The sequence below is a fragment of the Chanos chanos genome, chromosome 3 (assembly GCF_902362185.1).
Source record: "Chanos chanos chromosome 3, fChaCha1.1, whole genome shotgun sequence".
Classification (NCBI taxonomy): domain Eukaryota; kingdom Metazoa; phylum Chordata; class Actinopteri; order Gonorynchiformes; family Chanidae; genus Chanos; species Chanos chanos.
In genome coordinates, this window is record NC_044497.1 from 31,005,806 (window position 1) to 31,022,611 (window position 16,806).

General features: G+C 39.8%; 1 protein-coding gene across 1 annotated transcript; it reads right to left on the minus strand.

Annotated features, from left to right (window-relative positions):
* Positions 1-3,857: 3,857 nt before the first annotated feature.
* Positions 3,858-16,331, minus strand: plekhn1 (pleckstrin homology domain containing, family N member 1). Its single transcript, XM_030770196.1, is given in 16 exon segments — positions 3,858-4,045; positions 5,121-5,181; positions 5,454-5,660; positions 6,070-6,231; positions 6,506-6,754; positions 7,818-7,964; positions 8,081-8,226; positions 8,429-8,504; positions 8,626-8,706; positions 9,760-9,894; positions 10,353-10,519; positions 12,072-12,162; positions 12,720-12,800; positions 14,070-14,231; positions 14,394-14,484; positions 16,253-16,331. Coding segments are annotated over 16 exon segments (2,118 nt in total). The 5' UTR covers positions 16,327-16,331.
* Positions 16,332-16,806: the final 475 nt, after the last annotated feature.

Here is a 16,806-nt window from a genome sequence, read left to right on the forward strand (position 1 = left end):
ACACATCACCCCTTTTGGCCTGGATTGGCCTGGATCAGTGTAGACAACTTTCACACAGCAACAAGGAAACATACTGACTCAAGTGCTGTGTAGCCCTCTATGGTTGCTACCTCTGCTTTACCATGAGAACTTTCAGCTGCTAAAATACATAGCAATGTAATTTTACCTTTACCTTTACCGGGAGTCATTTTACTTGTGATCTCAATGAAGTTAGACTTGAAAAAACAGTATAGTGATTATTTTGAATTCTCTCTGTTCAATGGTAGGTGTGGATGCCCCTCTGTTGCCTCTTAAGCAGGCAGATATGGCCTTAGTTTGCATTGCTTTTGCCTCTTGGGTGCTGAAGTCGGCAAACCCTCAAGGAGTAGACACTTGGAAAGCTGGTATGTACACATTCTGCCTCAAAATCTTTGATGTTTGACTTGCAACCTTTTTTGTACAATCCCCTTTGTCTTTTGGTGAGATCCATCAAATTTTCATGAGTTCTAGCAATAGGTGACCGACAATGGCTACAATGATCATAAATACCAATATTTTCAAAGTAATGCTCATGTAATCAAGTGTTGAAAATGGAATTATACAGGCAACATGTCATATAAATAAATTAGGTTAAAAGAAATCAAATCAAACAATTTATTTTGTTTTTGAATTTCAGCCCTTCTGGCAAACATAAGCGCACTGTCTGCCATTCGATACCTAAGGCGATACATGAGGGAAGAAGCAGCTGGAAAAACGTCACAGTCTCAGATCCATCCTGCGTAAAGCCTTTTCCAGGAGCTCTGTTCCATTACGTCTCCCTGGCAGATGCCAACTTTCATTTCTCAACTCAAATTAACTCTTCTTTTTCCATCACGTCCCATGAGTGGGTGTGGTGAATGTATCATACATATTAGTGTGTGTGAACAGGATAAACACAGTGAGAATGTTCTCATTGTAATGGCCAGTTTTGTGTCTCAGGCTTATGTTGTTTCCTGTCATTGAATATAAGTAGGAGAACTCAGATTTTGAAAAATGTATACTGTGAACGTATGAGTTGAGCTTCAGCTACAGAGATGTTACATCTTGTGTTTTTTTCTGGTTGAACTGATTCAGCTGTAAAAGAAATAGTCATCCTGAATCAATCCAGCTGCATGTCTAGGCAAAAGCAATGCAATATGAAGAAGTGAAATGACCAAAACATTTCCCTTTATCGAATGTGTTTTATAATAGAGTAATATAATAGAATGAAAAAGGCAGTATTTACAGTATGTATGTGTATTCTTGTTGGAGAGAGCATTAGTAAGTATTTTAAAGGGTACATGAATGTGAGAAGAAAGTGCATTGAATAAGAATGCCACTGAAAGAGTTTTGTGACTGATTGAAAGACATACTTGGAGGTGACGATATTCAGTAAAATATCAAAATGATGCTAATGGGTCCAACAATAGAGAAATTATTATTTTTCCTGTTTGATTTCCAAAAGAGCAATCTTTTGAAGTACTTCACAAATTGAAATATGGAAGGGTAAAATGTGGATTTTTTTCCTAAATAAGTGAAGACTATCCTTTGATTACCAAGAATACTGTAAAGTTCTATTAAAGTAAATTAAAGTAATTACTAAACATATTAAGGCTTTCTTGTGTGCCCTTTGCAGCCATGCAGGGTTTTTTTTTGGGGGGGGGGGGGGCGGTTGGTAGTGAAACAATTGTGAACATTTGAAAATTTGTTGTATTTAAAAATAATGAATTAATAAATTTGTGCCATTTTTGGTAAGAATTGTGTTATTTTGTCACTTATTTTGGACTTATTTTGCAGTGTCACTCTCTGTCCAGTAGGGTGTGGTGGGTAACAAATCTCACCATTATTAGTGCTTTCCCTGAAGGAAAAAGGGTGTGATCTTTTGTAAGAGAATGAGTCTAGTCTGGGCACATTTAACATTTTCATTAGACAGTGACAGACAAGTGGTACCACACAGTTGCACTATGTAAAATGCTAGTATTCTCTAAAGACTTTTTTTTTTTTTAATTGACATTATTTGTGTACTGCGATGGAACCTGCCCAGGGTGCTTCCCCGCCTTTTGCCCGATGAGCACTGGGATAGGCTCCAGCACCCCTCGCAACCATAATTATGATAAGCGGCTTAGAAAAGGAATGAATGAATTATTTGAGTACAGATACTATTAATCAATCCAGCTTCAAAGTTCATGAACAGGGACAACCAGCAGGTGGCAATACCACACATGACCACAAAGCACAGCAAAGCAGGTCAGGTTTTTTTCTTTCTTTTTTTCTTTTTTAACATTAGTCTAGTTACAATATGGTGGCATGTTACTAATGTAACCAAAAATGATTAACAGTATTTCCACAACACAAACATGCACCATCAAAATGTTTGGTTTTGCTTGTACTGTTTGTGAAAATGATAGAATCTACAGAACATTATCTCATTTAATTTCAATGTTAACAAGACCTTCCCTCAGTCAGATACAGATACAGGCACTTGCTGCCTCTGTAACTTTTAAAAGAAAAGAGCTTGAGTCCCTGGCTTGTCTTCCTCATGATCATCACATCTAGAGCAGGGATATTCAGTTACAAATTTAAATGGGCTGGATTTCAGAAATGGGCAGCCTATTTACATTCTCATATTTACATTTATTTAAAACCATTTTTGCTTTACACAAATTTACATTTGTTCACAGCTTGAAATTGCCTCCAGGCCACTAGAGGTCGCACTTGGGCCAGATTTGGCCTTTAGGCTGTCAGTTGAATAAGACTGATCTAGAGAATTTAGTGGGATACAAAGTCTGTCCTTTATCTAATTGTTGCATATAGTGATTTGTCCATGTTTGCACTGATGTTTACAGAATCAAATAAAACTAATAGTGAAAGCTGTTGAAAAGTTTGTTGTCAGTGTTCGCTCACAGTTTTAGAGGAGACATGCTGCACTGCCGAGAAGTGCACTGCAGTGCGTCACGAGTGGCTATGTAAGCAATGTCAAGAGAATTTGACCAACAGCTTGTGTGAGAGGGTTCTACTCAATGGTGTATAAACATAGATCAGAATAAATTTCAGTGAATACAGATCTTGTTTTTATTCACATCAAACCAAAACCACTCACACTTTTTGACAAGTTCACTAAGACCAGATGAAGATGTTGGCATTTTGGCAACTGTTCTACTAAAATAATAACAAAGATGTTGATATTTTGGTAATGGAATGCGTATGTTTTCCGCAAAGATATGAAAAGAATTTGCCAGTTATTCACATTCATGTACAGCGAAAACAGCAGTATGTCCTATTTATTCCAGCAAAACTGTATAAATAAAATAAAATAAAAATAATAATACAATAAAATAAAATGCAAACAACAAATAGAAAGAGAACAAAATACAGTGCAAAAAACACACAGTAGTACAAACAAGCGCTCAGTAAATATTACTTACATTATGTACATTTTATGAAAACAAATATTTGACCATTATTTATAAAGGTTATGATATAACTGACAATGTTCATAAATGAAATCCCTTGATTTTAATGCCACCAGTTTTCATGGTACCAGTAAAGAAAATGTTCTTCTTGTTGGGCGCAGTCACACACCTGCATAAATATACTGAAGTTTTCAGATTTATGTTTCCATCTTCTTTTTCATTTCTAAAGCCTGGGTCAGTATACAGCTCTAACAATTCTTGTAATTACGTCTTTAATGTCTGTCTTTAATGTTTAAAGCTGTAGGTTTTACTCCCTTTCTTTTCTCTTTCTTTCTCTTTTTCTCTCTTTCACTACATCTCTCTGTATGTGATATTCCGTGTGCAGTGAGGCTCAGATTAGTCTGCTATGTGCACAAGTCCAGACGAGCATAAACCCATTGTTCTTTTTTATGACCATCTCTGCTGTGTTGCCACGGCGCTGAGGCCCCGAGCACCACAGTCAGCTACCGTCCGGTGTGGCGAAATTCCAGGCAGCGAATGTTGAATCATCCCATTATTGCAGTCCAACTCCCAAATGTTATCATAGTCCATTTCCTGGTCATCTGGCTCAGCTGGTTTAAGGTAGGAGTTGTCATCTGTGGAGACAAAAAGCTGTTAGTTTTGTGCGCTGGAATATCCGTTCACAGAGGAAGGCAAATGACACTTGGATATGTTTGTCATGAAATAAGATTCATGGTTTAGATTGAGCAATACTACAAGCATTGTTGAACAATGTCCAATTTTTCTCTTTGCTTTTTCAGAACAAGTACAGTGAGTAGCATGCCTGTGCCCGACTCCACCTCATAGCACAACATAATGAACTGAGATTATAATAATTCTCAAATATGAGGAAGTTACATTTCCCACGGGATCGACTCTTTTTAAGTTATACACAGCTAAATCATGTGGCTCTACATACACAACATGCTGAGATTTGGAAGATTTGGAATGAACTGTTGTGTGTTCTTTTTACTACAATGATCTTCTAAGAGAGGCATACGCATTCTCTGAATGATTTCCCAGTTGTGAGCATTAAATCATTTTTCGCAGTAACTCTGTCCCTGCCCTGGTCTTCCCCTCATATGCCACCTGTAGTCCTGTCATGTAAAATGAAGCAGCTAGGGCTCAGTTTCACACACACACACACACACACACACACACACACACACACACAAACAAGCACTTTCCCTAACTCTTATTTCCGCTGACTTTCACTGCCCATCCCTCATGTACAGTCTTGAGCTGCCACTTCCCACTGTGTGTGTGTGTGTGTGTGTGCAGTAACTTGTTGTAAAAGGTCAGTCTAAAATCATCGAGTGAGCTCTGTGTCTGAGTGGATGGTATGCCCGGCATATTGTCACCATGGAACCTCGTAAGCCTGAGAGCACTGACATCAGTAAACATTGCGGCAAAAGCAGAGGATTATGGTGTCGGTATTGTTTGACATATTCAAAGTCAGATGTCATATTGGTCGGCAGACTTCAATGTAATACAAATCTATAACATTGCATCATAGTTTATACATCATAGTTTATACTTTACAAACAAAACATGCGGTTTAACCAACTGGTCGCACAACTTGCGGTACGTATTTAGTTTCAGGCCGAGTAGATAAAAGTGTCATTGTGACACCACACTGCGGTGTAACGTTCACATTCTGGAGATTCTCACCTGGTGAGTAACCGTACGACATCTGTGTTGTATCCATGGCAGTATGGGGAGGGAAAACTCTCTGCGAAGGACGAAAGAACACAAGAGTTATTTTGCTGTATTGACTTAATCCTGGTTAAACATAGTCCGGGCATGTCCGTTCGGCGCTGAGCCGTATTTTCAGTTGTTGTGTGCTTGTGTGCATTCATGTAAGACAAATATGTAGTTCTTTATATTGAGTCTGTTCATTTAACCACGCCTAATCTGACATATTCCCTCTTATTTCAACTGTACACACTCCATTTATCTCTGTCTTTTTTGACCGTGCTCATTTGGAACAGAGCGGGTACCTACCTGTTGATAATTGTGCTCTGACACCTTGTTGGGAGGAGCTAACAGTTTTAGTCTGGACACGGCTTCAGCACGTTGCGCTGCGGCATGCTCGGCATTGACCAGCTCCGACTCCTTTGCAGGGTTGCCCCTGTTCTTACGGCCTAGAGGAGGTGTGCGTAGCTTGAAAGACGAGGGGAGAAGAGAGCCAGACTGTTGCTGTTGTGAGTGCTGTTCAACAAGAGAGACGCATTCAGTTACTGATCCATCAAACCAATCTGCTCATAATTTAGCGTTACTGGATTTAGGTTAATCTTGCTGATAAATTCACTAAGTGTAAAAAAAACGAAAAAGAAAAAGAAAAAAAGTTAGTAAAAGGTCATCGCAAAGTGTATTGTGTGTTGTACTGAGACAGTTCTCTGTAGGTAGATGTGACATAAAACAACACAGGGTATATCACTCTTTCATTCACCCTAGAGCCTTCTTAATTATGTATCTGGATTAATCAATTAGTAATCAGGGCTATAGGGACTTTCCACGGCATGGCTCTTCAAATCAGTGTACTTGTTCATGGGCTATTAGGTCACATCAGACCCAGGTGTAAAATGAGAGAGCAGATCTAATATCCTGACCCACTTACCACCGCCTTAACCACGTTCTCCTCCAGCGGGTAAATCCCGGGGGTGGTGGGGTCGTCATAAAGGGGAGAGAGGGGCTTTCGCAGGGCGTACATTTCAGAGTGACGCTGGGGGTTGGAAGGCTGATACTTTATGGATGTCTGCGGGGTGCTCCAGCTGTTTGACTAAACACAGAAAAGCAGACAAATCCTTGTCAGTCTTGTGTTTCCTGGAATGATTAATACTGAGTAAGTCTTACATTAGTTTCAGTCACTCCTGCTTAATACTGAAATTTGATGCCAGAGATTCTGGTGGCTGAAATAGGGAACAGCAAATTTATGGCGGAAAACTACAAATTGCCATCTAACAGAAAAAAAAAATGTTTTTCAAGCCAGGTCTACTACATCATCATTAATTTAAATCAACCTTACCACTAATTAAGAAGTGAGAAGCAGTTACCTTAATGAGTGGGGCTTTGACCATGCGTTGGACGGGGACATTGTGGTGAACTGACGTGTACGGGGTGTTATAGACAGGAGACATGGGTTCCTCGGAAGACAGATAGGAGACACGTTGAGGAGAGGAGTAGCGCAGTGATGGGGGTCGGAGGTCATGGTTGGGTCTGACATGAGAGGATAAACTGTTACTCCTGCTGCTCAGCCGAGCAGAGAACTGTGTTTCCGTGGAAGTGGGTCTGCTGGAGATGTACTGCACCAAAACAAACACAGAGACAACGTCAGATTGAAAGGTTTAACTTCAAATAATAAAGGAGTAAGAAGGGGTTTGGACACTAAAAATTTGATATTCCACAACTATTGCTGGGATTAAAACTCACTCTGAATCTGTTTCATTGGCATTTGTGAAACTGAGTAAACATAATCAAAGCAAAGAGCTTACAAGCAGTATGTCCTGCAAATGTACTACAGTATCTGTCCTGAATTTAGCCAATGCTGGTTAGGAATGAAAGATCCTACTACAATACGATAACGTGGCAGAAAACGTAAGATTTTAATTCGTCAGGTCATTTCTTGCGCAATGCTATGCCATGTGGACTTGCTATATCTTGTTTTGGAACATTTAAAACTTTGATGTAGACTTTAGGGATGTTTGCAAATCAGCCCAAACAACTTGCACCAAAAAGCTGCAAATCCTCAGTTAACTCACAATTCAAACATGAACATAAATTTTCACAGGTGAGCTCGGTGATTTTGCGTTATTAAGGGCGAACCATGGTTCGAATTACAGGGGGGATTGGGGGTGTGTGACCTCCCTGATTAAGAATTGAACCCCCCCCCCCGAAAAGAGGTAAAAACAACAGTTTGGGGGGGTCAAAACATTTATATATCCTATGCTATACAGCCCTGGAGGAAAAGTTGACCCCTCTGATTGTCAGTGTATAATTCGCACTCTGGGAAGAGCTAAATGAGGAACGGTTTCTTAAGATCTCTTCACAACACGATAACCTGAGTGTTTTTTTTTTTTCTTTTCATGGTAACAGGAGAAGTGAGGGCAGGGCAGGAGTTAATATTTAACTACCAAAGCTGTTCCTGATCACATCTTTCCATACTGCACCTCCAAAATAAACACATTTTCATCAGATAAGCATTAAGTAAACACACCACCAACTTGTCATGTTGGATATACAACACTGCTGCTTAAAAACTAGCCCTAGTGCAGAAGGCGACATGAGTTTCTTTGGTAATTCTGTGTGTTTACACAAACTTAATAACACGATTCTGAAATTCAAGGGTCAAAAGATGTTAAGGCTTACACAGAGAGGTTCAGTGTAACCAGGGGACATGGGGTTATCATCAACACATGGCAACTGGAGCTCATGGGATCTTCTTCCATTGTAAGAATGTTTAAGAGGGTCAGCTCCACTTCGACTACTACCACTCCATCTATCAAATTCTGGAGCCTGTGAAAGACAGAGGGTCAATTCGGCACTTCAAACAATTCACATATCTCGGTTATGACACAAAACACAGACACATTGGAAGAGTTTCTGCTGTGTCTTGTATGGAGATTTTATACCTCTCTGTGTGTTGGAGTGTAGATGATGTCATAGACAGGTGGAGGAGGGCTGAGAATGGGAACGTCGGAGGCTTTGAAATGCTGGATCCAGTCACGGAACTCGTTCATGTCCAGGCAGGTCACGATGATGGGGTTTATCAGTTTTCCTGACAACAAATACAAGAAGAGTGAGTCTTACTGCAGCTGAGAAAATTGTATTGTGCCGATTAGGAAATGTGTCGATTTCAGAAACATGATGTGCAGATCCAGGTACTTTAGACTACAGGTGATACAGGTGATGTATAACATCACCCATGAATAAATGTGGTCTTGCAGCTGAAAGAAAAATGGATTTTTTTTTAAACTTACCCTCAATCATGAATGTATTGGGCTTAACGTCTTGGCACGGGGTAGTTACTGTAATCATATCGAGAGCAAGTTTCCCCTGGAATCAAAATACATGATCATTGGCACCACAGCGTTTAGTTCATTAAAATCTCTTTAGAGGAAACCTAGCAGTAGTTTACACCTGTTTTGTTTGAATTGGGAGATGTCCTGCAAGTTACCTTGTAAAAGAGCCCATCGCTCTCCTCAGACAAGATGATCAGATTGTTTGGATACATCACCAGCAGTCTATCATACTGCTCCTGTGGAAGAAAAATATTACTCCAGTTACACTTCTGGTCTTATTCCATTTCCATCAGATATATATTTTAATGCACCCAGAATGGACAAATTTTTTAGCTTCAACAGGCTATTTAATTGACAGCCATGTTTTACTTTTCCATGTCTATGTCTTTACTTTTCCATGTCTTTCCCATGTCTTTCCTTATGAAACTACTGTCACATTTTTATTGTAATACAGTATATCTGAGACTTCTCATTGCGAGATACGCATTCTCACTTTTGAGACAGACAGCAGAGCTTTATATGATAGCAGTGGTTTTTCACAGCAGTTCTGTGTCTTGACTCTTAAGAGGGTGTGTCACAAAAACAGCTGTAGGGCGAGTCAAGTCAGTGCGTGAGCGAAGCAACTGGTTTACACACCCAGTTCACAGGTTGACACGCTTTCAAACCGCACTTTAAAAAAAGATTCGCTTTTATTCTATGCATGTGGACATTTTAGGGATCTGGTTACCTATACACAGTTAGGTATAGTTCAGATGAGCTGGTTTTATGTTTACACCATGTTTTTTCTAAAGAACTGAAGCAGTCTTTGTAGAAAAAATTATATTAGGCTATGTGCACTAGAAGATATAGTGTAAATAACAAAGCTGTTAATCTGAGCTGAAGTGAACAGCTTACTTAAACATTCCTCGGAATACGTGTGATTTATACCCTCCTACATGGGTACCAGCAGGTAACATGTATTGCTCACAGAGATGTGATGTAATTTCTGCTTGCGCAATGACACACTGTAATGTGTGTCACACTGTGTTTGTCTCAAAGTGGCATCTGAATTCTGTTATTCTCTCCCAGTTGTAGCTTACTGAGACATGATGTTTAATAACTCGAGCATTTACCGTAATATTCCATAGGGTTTTGTGTCATAGTGTGAGGATTATAAAAATAGAAACTGTTGCTTTGATCCAGCAGTTTGTAGACCATTCTGATCAGTCGTTAGGCACACTTCCAAACTAACTAATGAGTCTAAGTGAGGAAAACCTATTTAAAAAAACATCAAGTAAATTTAAACTTACTTGGCAAGGCATGTGCTGTAGCTTGACCTTGGTCACATATGTGATTGGTCCCAGACTCTCACGCTGGGATCCTTCCCATTCATAGATGGTTTCTTTACTGATGGAATTTCTCAGCTCCTCTTTCCCCTCTGTTGACTTTCTCAATGTAATGAGCCTTTTAACATCAAAGCAATATAACATTTAATTAGCTGTTAACACTATATTCACATTACACAGGCAGACTGCCATTACGTAGTTTACACAACGTTATTATAAAGCAATAAAGACAGTTACTGTCATAGAGTAATGATGCAATGACAAAGGATCAGACACTGTAATATTCTGCTGTAAGGGAGAACACTGATTTATGACCGCTGACTAGGCTAATTGTTGGCTCCAAAATGTAATCTGTTTCTTTTTTCTTTTCCATTTTGAAAGAAGTGGTGTGGTTGCAGTCCCTGTGGTCCTAGCCACTCCCTAATTAAATTTCCACATAAGGACAATAATATGTGTACGGCCCAAATTTATTGAGTGTTTCCTGCAATTAAATTGTTTATTATCCTCTGTTTGGCCATAGTTGTGGCACTAAAGTCAATGTGTCAGTAACCTATTACAAAGTCTTAGTCAGAACAAAGGATGAGCCATACCTTAACCCTGGTATATGTATCCGGCACTATAGCCGTGCCTCCATTGGCTTCTATGTTTTCCTTCAGCAAGCCAAACCAGTTGTCCATCTCCTCTTGGCTGGAGCAGTAGACGATAATGGGGTTCAGGCTGACACCTGCGGAGTCAAAGACATGAGGTCAGAGGCTATGGCAAAAAGCCACACAGGGAACGACCTCCCTGGGTTTCCTACTCTGTTACTCACGGCACTTTCAGGGCAGTTCCAAATACTTATAAACCTACTAATTAGTACATCTTTAAACAGAACTTCTCACTGATCCAGGTCATCTAGGTTTCTGGAAATATGGTGAGTGTTGATCTTAAAATAAAATAATATTTTAATAATAATTAATAATATTTTTGTAATATTTAACTTCCCATGTGGGAAGAAGTATAGTTCTTGGTCTTATACATCTAATCTTCCTGGACTCTTAACATTACTGCATTCCCCACTTGAGTGATAAATCAGGCCCTCAGATCTCCAGAATGCACCAGCCTGGAATCTCCCTTCTTTATCAGACTAACATACCAACGCTATCAGAAAAGTTATCAGCCTTCTGTCCTTCCCACCTTCGTCACTGCTTGAAAAGCCAAACTTATCTCCCGTTAGAGTGCGCCGACCTTGTAAGCTGACTCCTGATTTCATATTTCTTTCTTTTGTTTTTGTTTTGTTTTGTTTTTTTCCTTCGAAGTTTTTTCTCACAGTGCCAGAGGAAGATAATGAAAGCCAGTAATGTCTTTGGCAGATTGTAAATGTTCTCTCAGTTTGACCTTTTTGACCTGCCACAGAAGTGTGGGCAGGACCGTGAACACTCAGTCTGAGTGTAAATGGTGGTAGATATGACCTCTGTGATCACAGGTTTGACTGGAAGTTATACGCTTCTCATGCTATACCCTAACAGAAAATTGACTCATCCGTCTGGACAACAGAAAGTATTCATTTTGTCGCAGACAGAGATATGAATGTGCCAAGTTATTCTTTTGACTCATGCCTTGGTCATGTTTGCTCTCAACATTCCTTAGTAAGCGTGAGCAGCAAATGTCCTGACTGAATAACCTGGATTATCAGTGCGTGCTATCTGAGGAAGTCTAGAATCTTAACATTAATACTTTGCACATTTTTGAGGTTAATTGTTAATTTCTTGATATTACAAGCGTAGCACCACAACATACATTAAAAAAAAACCCAACCCGAAACATCAAATCCAACAGATGGGTACTGCAAAAACAATATTGTCTCTCCCAATTTTATATTAAAGATGTACTCAAAGGGTCTGTAGAGAATAATGTAGTACTATGATCTGTTTGGCTTGAGTGAGCTGGAATGCACAGCGGCTGAAGCAGGCCAAAGAGGGGACTGGAGCACTGACTCTCAGTGCAACAGCTGAGAGGGTTCAGGAGCACCTGTCATATAACAAGAGGGGCCTTGAAGGGTCATTTCACCGCTCTCTGACCGGTGGCAAATGGAGGCCCCTCTAGTTAGTCTTAGATAGGTGGCAGGGCAGGAAGGTCATGGTACTTTGGTATCACTGGAATGTCTCAACATAGGAACTGTCCAAAGCTGTGAATAGTGTAGCTGTCCAACATGTGCTTGTAGAGCACATTGATAAAACGGAGAGAGATTCTAATCACATTCACGTTCAGAAATCTCTTTGTCCCGAGCTACTTACCATTTATCTGGAATGCAAATTCCTGTGGATCCCCAAAGCTGTTCCTGTTTTGCACTTTGCAAATGGTGAGTTCTTTAAGTGGAAGAGTTCCCTGTTTTTAAACAAAACACATGAAAAATTCTTTTTTTTTTTCCTTTCTCTTTGGCACCGATGTCAATCTATCACCTACTTGGATATTAAGTTTACGCTCAGTTTCAACTCTCTGTGATGACTGTGAGTATTAAATCATCTGTTTCAGATTTACTGTCACTCCACTATCATTCTGGTCCTCTACATCACATGGGCCATACAGTGTTTTGCAATACCCTCAAGGAGCAATAAATATTTACACCATCGTCAAGTTACAGACACAGTTCTCTTAGTCATTAATGTCTACCCGAGTACAGGGAGAAGGAGCTGACTGGATTTATTACTGAGAGTAAATCCACAGAAAGAACGTCTGAATTATTTAACAGTCACATAGCTGAGGGATAATGATACATCTTCGTGTAGATTTTTACTGTCAAAGACGATTCAGATTCCTAACTGTGTATGTAAAAGGTGAACTCCCTGGTATCGCTATTTAAGAACTTGTACTATGTTTGGCATGCTTTCTCTTTTTCATCCAGGTGAATGGGTGTTTTATGTGCTTTATGACAAATGACTTACCTGGTAAGTGAGTCCAGTGGTGTTGTTTGAAACAAAGTGAAGGTGTGTTTGAAACAAGTCCAGGTAGCAGTCATGCACATCCTAAAAAGACACAAGACAATAAAACATCTCTAAACATCTGTTTAAAAGAATCAAAGTGATTAATTTTGTAAAGTGGATATTGACTGTGGAACATTCTTTGACTATTCTTAGGAAAAGTTTTAAAATAGCATTTTCCCTATTAATTTCCGAATAATAACTGACTTCCTGCTTTTCTGTGATATGTGAGCAAAACCTATCAGCTCTTTATCTCCTTTGATTTCACCAACAGCACCTGTTCCTGTTCTTCCCCATATTGTTCTATTTCAGTCTGCGCAACTATTTCATTCTGAACTCCCTTAAGTCATTATTACTCCAGTCATTATTACCCTAGATTACATACTGCCATGATGAGAGACCAATTACTGGAGCGGCTTAGTCTGAGCCTTTTTGCTGACAGCTATGGGCGATGATTATGAAACAATCTAATGGTCTAATGGTGCACCTACTTCATGGCTATTATCAAGACATTACACAAAGGGCTCTCATAGACTTATTACAGGTAGATCATTTCTTCTTGTTTAAAAGCACAGGGTTGGGCTATGGTCCCCAGCACTTGACTGTCAAGATGAAACAGGTAATATTTCCTTTTTGTCTTCTTGTGGGAATTCCACAGGTTGCAGAACAGTATGTTCTTTGAGTGACTTCATCCTGGTCTGTTTGTTACCTTACGTGTGTGTGTGTGTGTGTGTGTATGTGTGTGTTTTTTCTCCCTCCACTTTTTATTGTAAGTCACAGATGAAAAGTGTAAAGCAGATTAAGGTTCCCACGCTTGAGAGCAAATGAGTCCCCTATCAGGAAAAAGATCAGAGGCTGTCTCCCTCAAGGCTGATACTACAACACTGAGATGTTTCATAACCCTCCCAGCAAGCTGCATGTTCAAACAGAGCCAGAGGTTCACTCGCTGTACCACACTCGATTAGTCAGCCACAAAGAGTCATATAGAAACATAAAGTTTCTCACAGTCAGAGAGCAACATTTTGGTATCGAGTCTACTGCATTTCACACATCCCAGATGAGTAACCTGTAAAGTCATGGTTGGTTAGACCACCCTTGTTATCCATATGATAGCCAAGGGGTGTAGATGTGCAAAGTGCTTTCTTATCAAGTTTGTCCTGTTTTAAAGGTTTTGTCAGGAATGACGGTATAATGATAGTATTGTTATTGGTGTGGCCAAAGTTCAAAATATGACCGTTTGTGTTTGGGTATACGTGTGTTTGAGTCTGCGCATGTGTGGGTGTGTGTACGCTGAGGTTAACAGTTATATCTTACCTGGCAGTGGAGGAAACGGAAGCGTACTTTGGAGCTGTGGACCATCCGTCCATAGTTCTTCACGTTAATGCTACTTTTTTTCCAGCCACCGTTTGGATCATAGAGAAATGGTGGATCCCATTTAATATTCTCTATTGTCTCCAGATCTTTTGCAGACATATCCTGCAAACAGCAGTTTCAGAGTACAAACACTCAGTAAAATCATCACTTTTTATTTTCATCATAAAATAGTGTTATGTACAGGATATAGCAGCAGTTGAATCTATAAGAATGTGTCACTGAACAAAAATTTTTAAAAAATTTGCTTCTTGTCAGATTGCTCACCTTCCGTGGAGTGACAGTACAGAGAATGTTGATTATGCTGTTGGATTTCTCCTGTCCCTCCTGTGGGTTCTTCCTCCGGAACAAACGACTGCTACTCAGAATAAGGAAAGACAAGTGTCAAGATTTTTACAGTTTTAAACATCAATCTTAGTGCCCGAGATTCAGGGCCTGTACTTGTTTTAGGAAAAATGTATCAGTACTTTATATATCAATACATAAACACGTGTATCTCAGGAAGCCTATGTGCACATGCAGACAGCCTGAGTTTGTAGTATGTCTGATAAAGCAAAGTTTTGTCTCTGAAACCTTTTCAGTCAATGCATCAAGCAAAGCACAATAATGCCACTGTATGTCTGTTCTGTAGTTGGTTATTTATTTGTGAGCAGGTCATAGTCAGTTCTACTCTACACACAATTTGAACTGAGAGAACAATGGCGCTGCTGTGTCCAGACGCATCACTTGGACAGTGAAATAAAGCTCAGATGACATCCTCTGTCACCCATGACCCTCATTCGTAATCATTAGTGTCAAATCTTGATAATAGCCCTTCCTGGACATTGATCAAACAGGATGTTAACCTCAGCAATCCTCATCGTTCGTTGCTCTTTATCTATCCGTCTTCATTCTGAATACAATTAGCATAACAACACATGGTTCATTCATGCGGACAGTGATGGGAAGCATCCGTGGTATTCTTTACAAAGCTAAATGATGAGATGTGTAAGGCATCCGGAGAATGCAAACTGACAAAAGAACACGGTTAATAATCTGGTTGTTTCACACAAGATCATGATCGTAACTTACTCATACATTTGTCTTTGCCATTCAGTGTTAAAGCTTTACTTCAGTTTAGAAGCTCCCATAAAAAAAGAAAGAAAAAAAAAAGAAAAACTCCACTCTCTAACTGACCAGGGAATTGATACAGGAAAAGAGAACACTGAACGCATTGTTCTTGATAGACAAGCAATTCACCTGTCTTTCTCTCTCTCTCTCTCTCTCTCTCTCTCTCTCTCTCTCCCCCTCTCTCTCAGTTCTTTTTTTCACTACTCTCCTTCTCTTACAAACTTGGGAGTGGGTTGAACCACTGGATTTTGAATGTTAATGTCTTGTTTTCATTAAAACTGCAACTGTCACTTGTTTCAGTGATAACTGTTAAACATCTGTCACTTGTTTCAGTGATAACTGTTAAACATGTGTCCTATTTATCTCGTATCTGGGCACAGTATATGCAATAAAACATAATAAACTGAACAGACTTTGTCGTCTGTGAGGCTCTGTAATGACCATAACATTTTGAAAACAAACAGCTACTGAATAAAAAGTATAAAGCCCTGATTTAATAGAAACAAATAGCGTGTGTGCATTCACACACAAACTCACACACACCCATGCATTTAACACAGTTTACTAACATTTGTTCAGGAAAATGTACTCAGTGCTCTCCAGTGCTCTTAGACTAATAGGTGAACACAGGCATGTTTCCATACTCTAGAGATCAACATGGCAACAGACAAGTAACTCTAACTTTCTCACAGAGTTGAACACATCACATGAGAATGCCAATCACTGAACTGTGATCTTATCACTGCCCTAATGAGGTCGACACACATCCGAATCAAATCACACCATGGTTCTCATCTATACAAGCCATCATCTACCATTTAAAATATTTATATAGCCTATTCATACCGAAATGCAAAACTGACATGTAAATTCCAAGAGACTGAAAAAGTTGACACTAAAGTTGACATATTTAAAGGCAGAGCCAAAACATGAGCCAAGAAAAATGTACCTTTCCAATACCTGTCATGCACAGTACAGACACTGAGGGCATATGTTAGTAATTCCAGAATTCTTACCTGTTCCTGCGTATGAAACTCTTGCTGGAAAATGTTAAGTTGTGTTGAGGGACACATGACATACTACTCCCCATGCTGATCCTTTACAGTTTACAGTTCCTGTCGGAATGAGAATGTGTGTGAGTGTCTCTTATTGAGACAGGTCGTGAAGTATTTCCGCTCTGGCTTCTCTCTGTAATCCAAGCTCCGCTCTATGTGAATAGGTGTGTTCGTCTGTGAGGAGAAACTAACACTGAGAAAAGAGGGCTGGAAGAGGACTCTTTAGCCAGACAAGAGGGAGTGTGTCAGCTTGTGGGCGGGGACATTATGAGGTGTGTGTGAGTATGCGTATGTGTGTGTGTGTGTGTGTGTGTGTGTGTGAGTGTGTGCGTAAGCATGAGTGTGTATACAAGGCTAGAGAGGGGGAGGAGAGAGTCTGGGTCAGAGGAATGGAGTTGACACGTTGAGTGGGATCTGTCTACTTAATCAAGCCCCACGGTAAACAGAGGGGAGGTCATTAAACCTGTGGCTTTTCACACCTAGCATAAGGCAAATGGCACATGTATGAGTGTTTG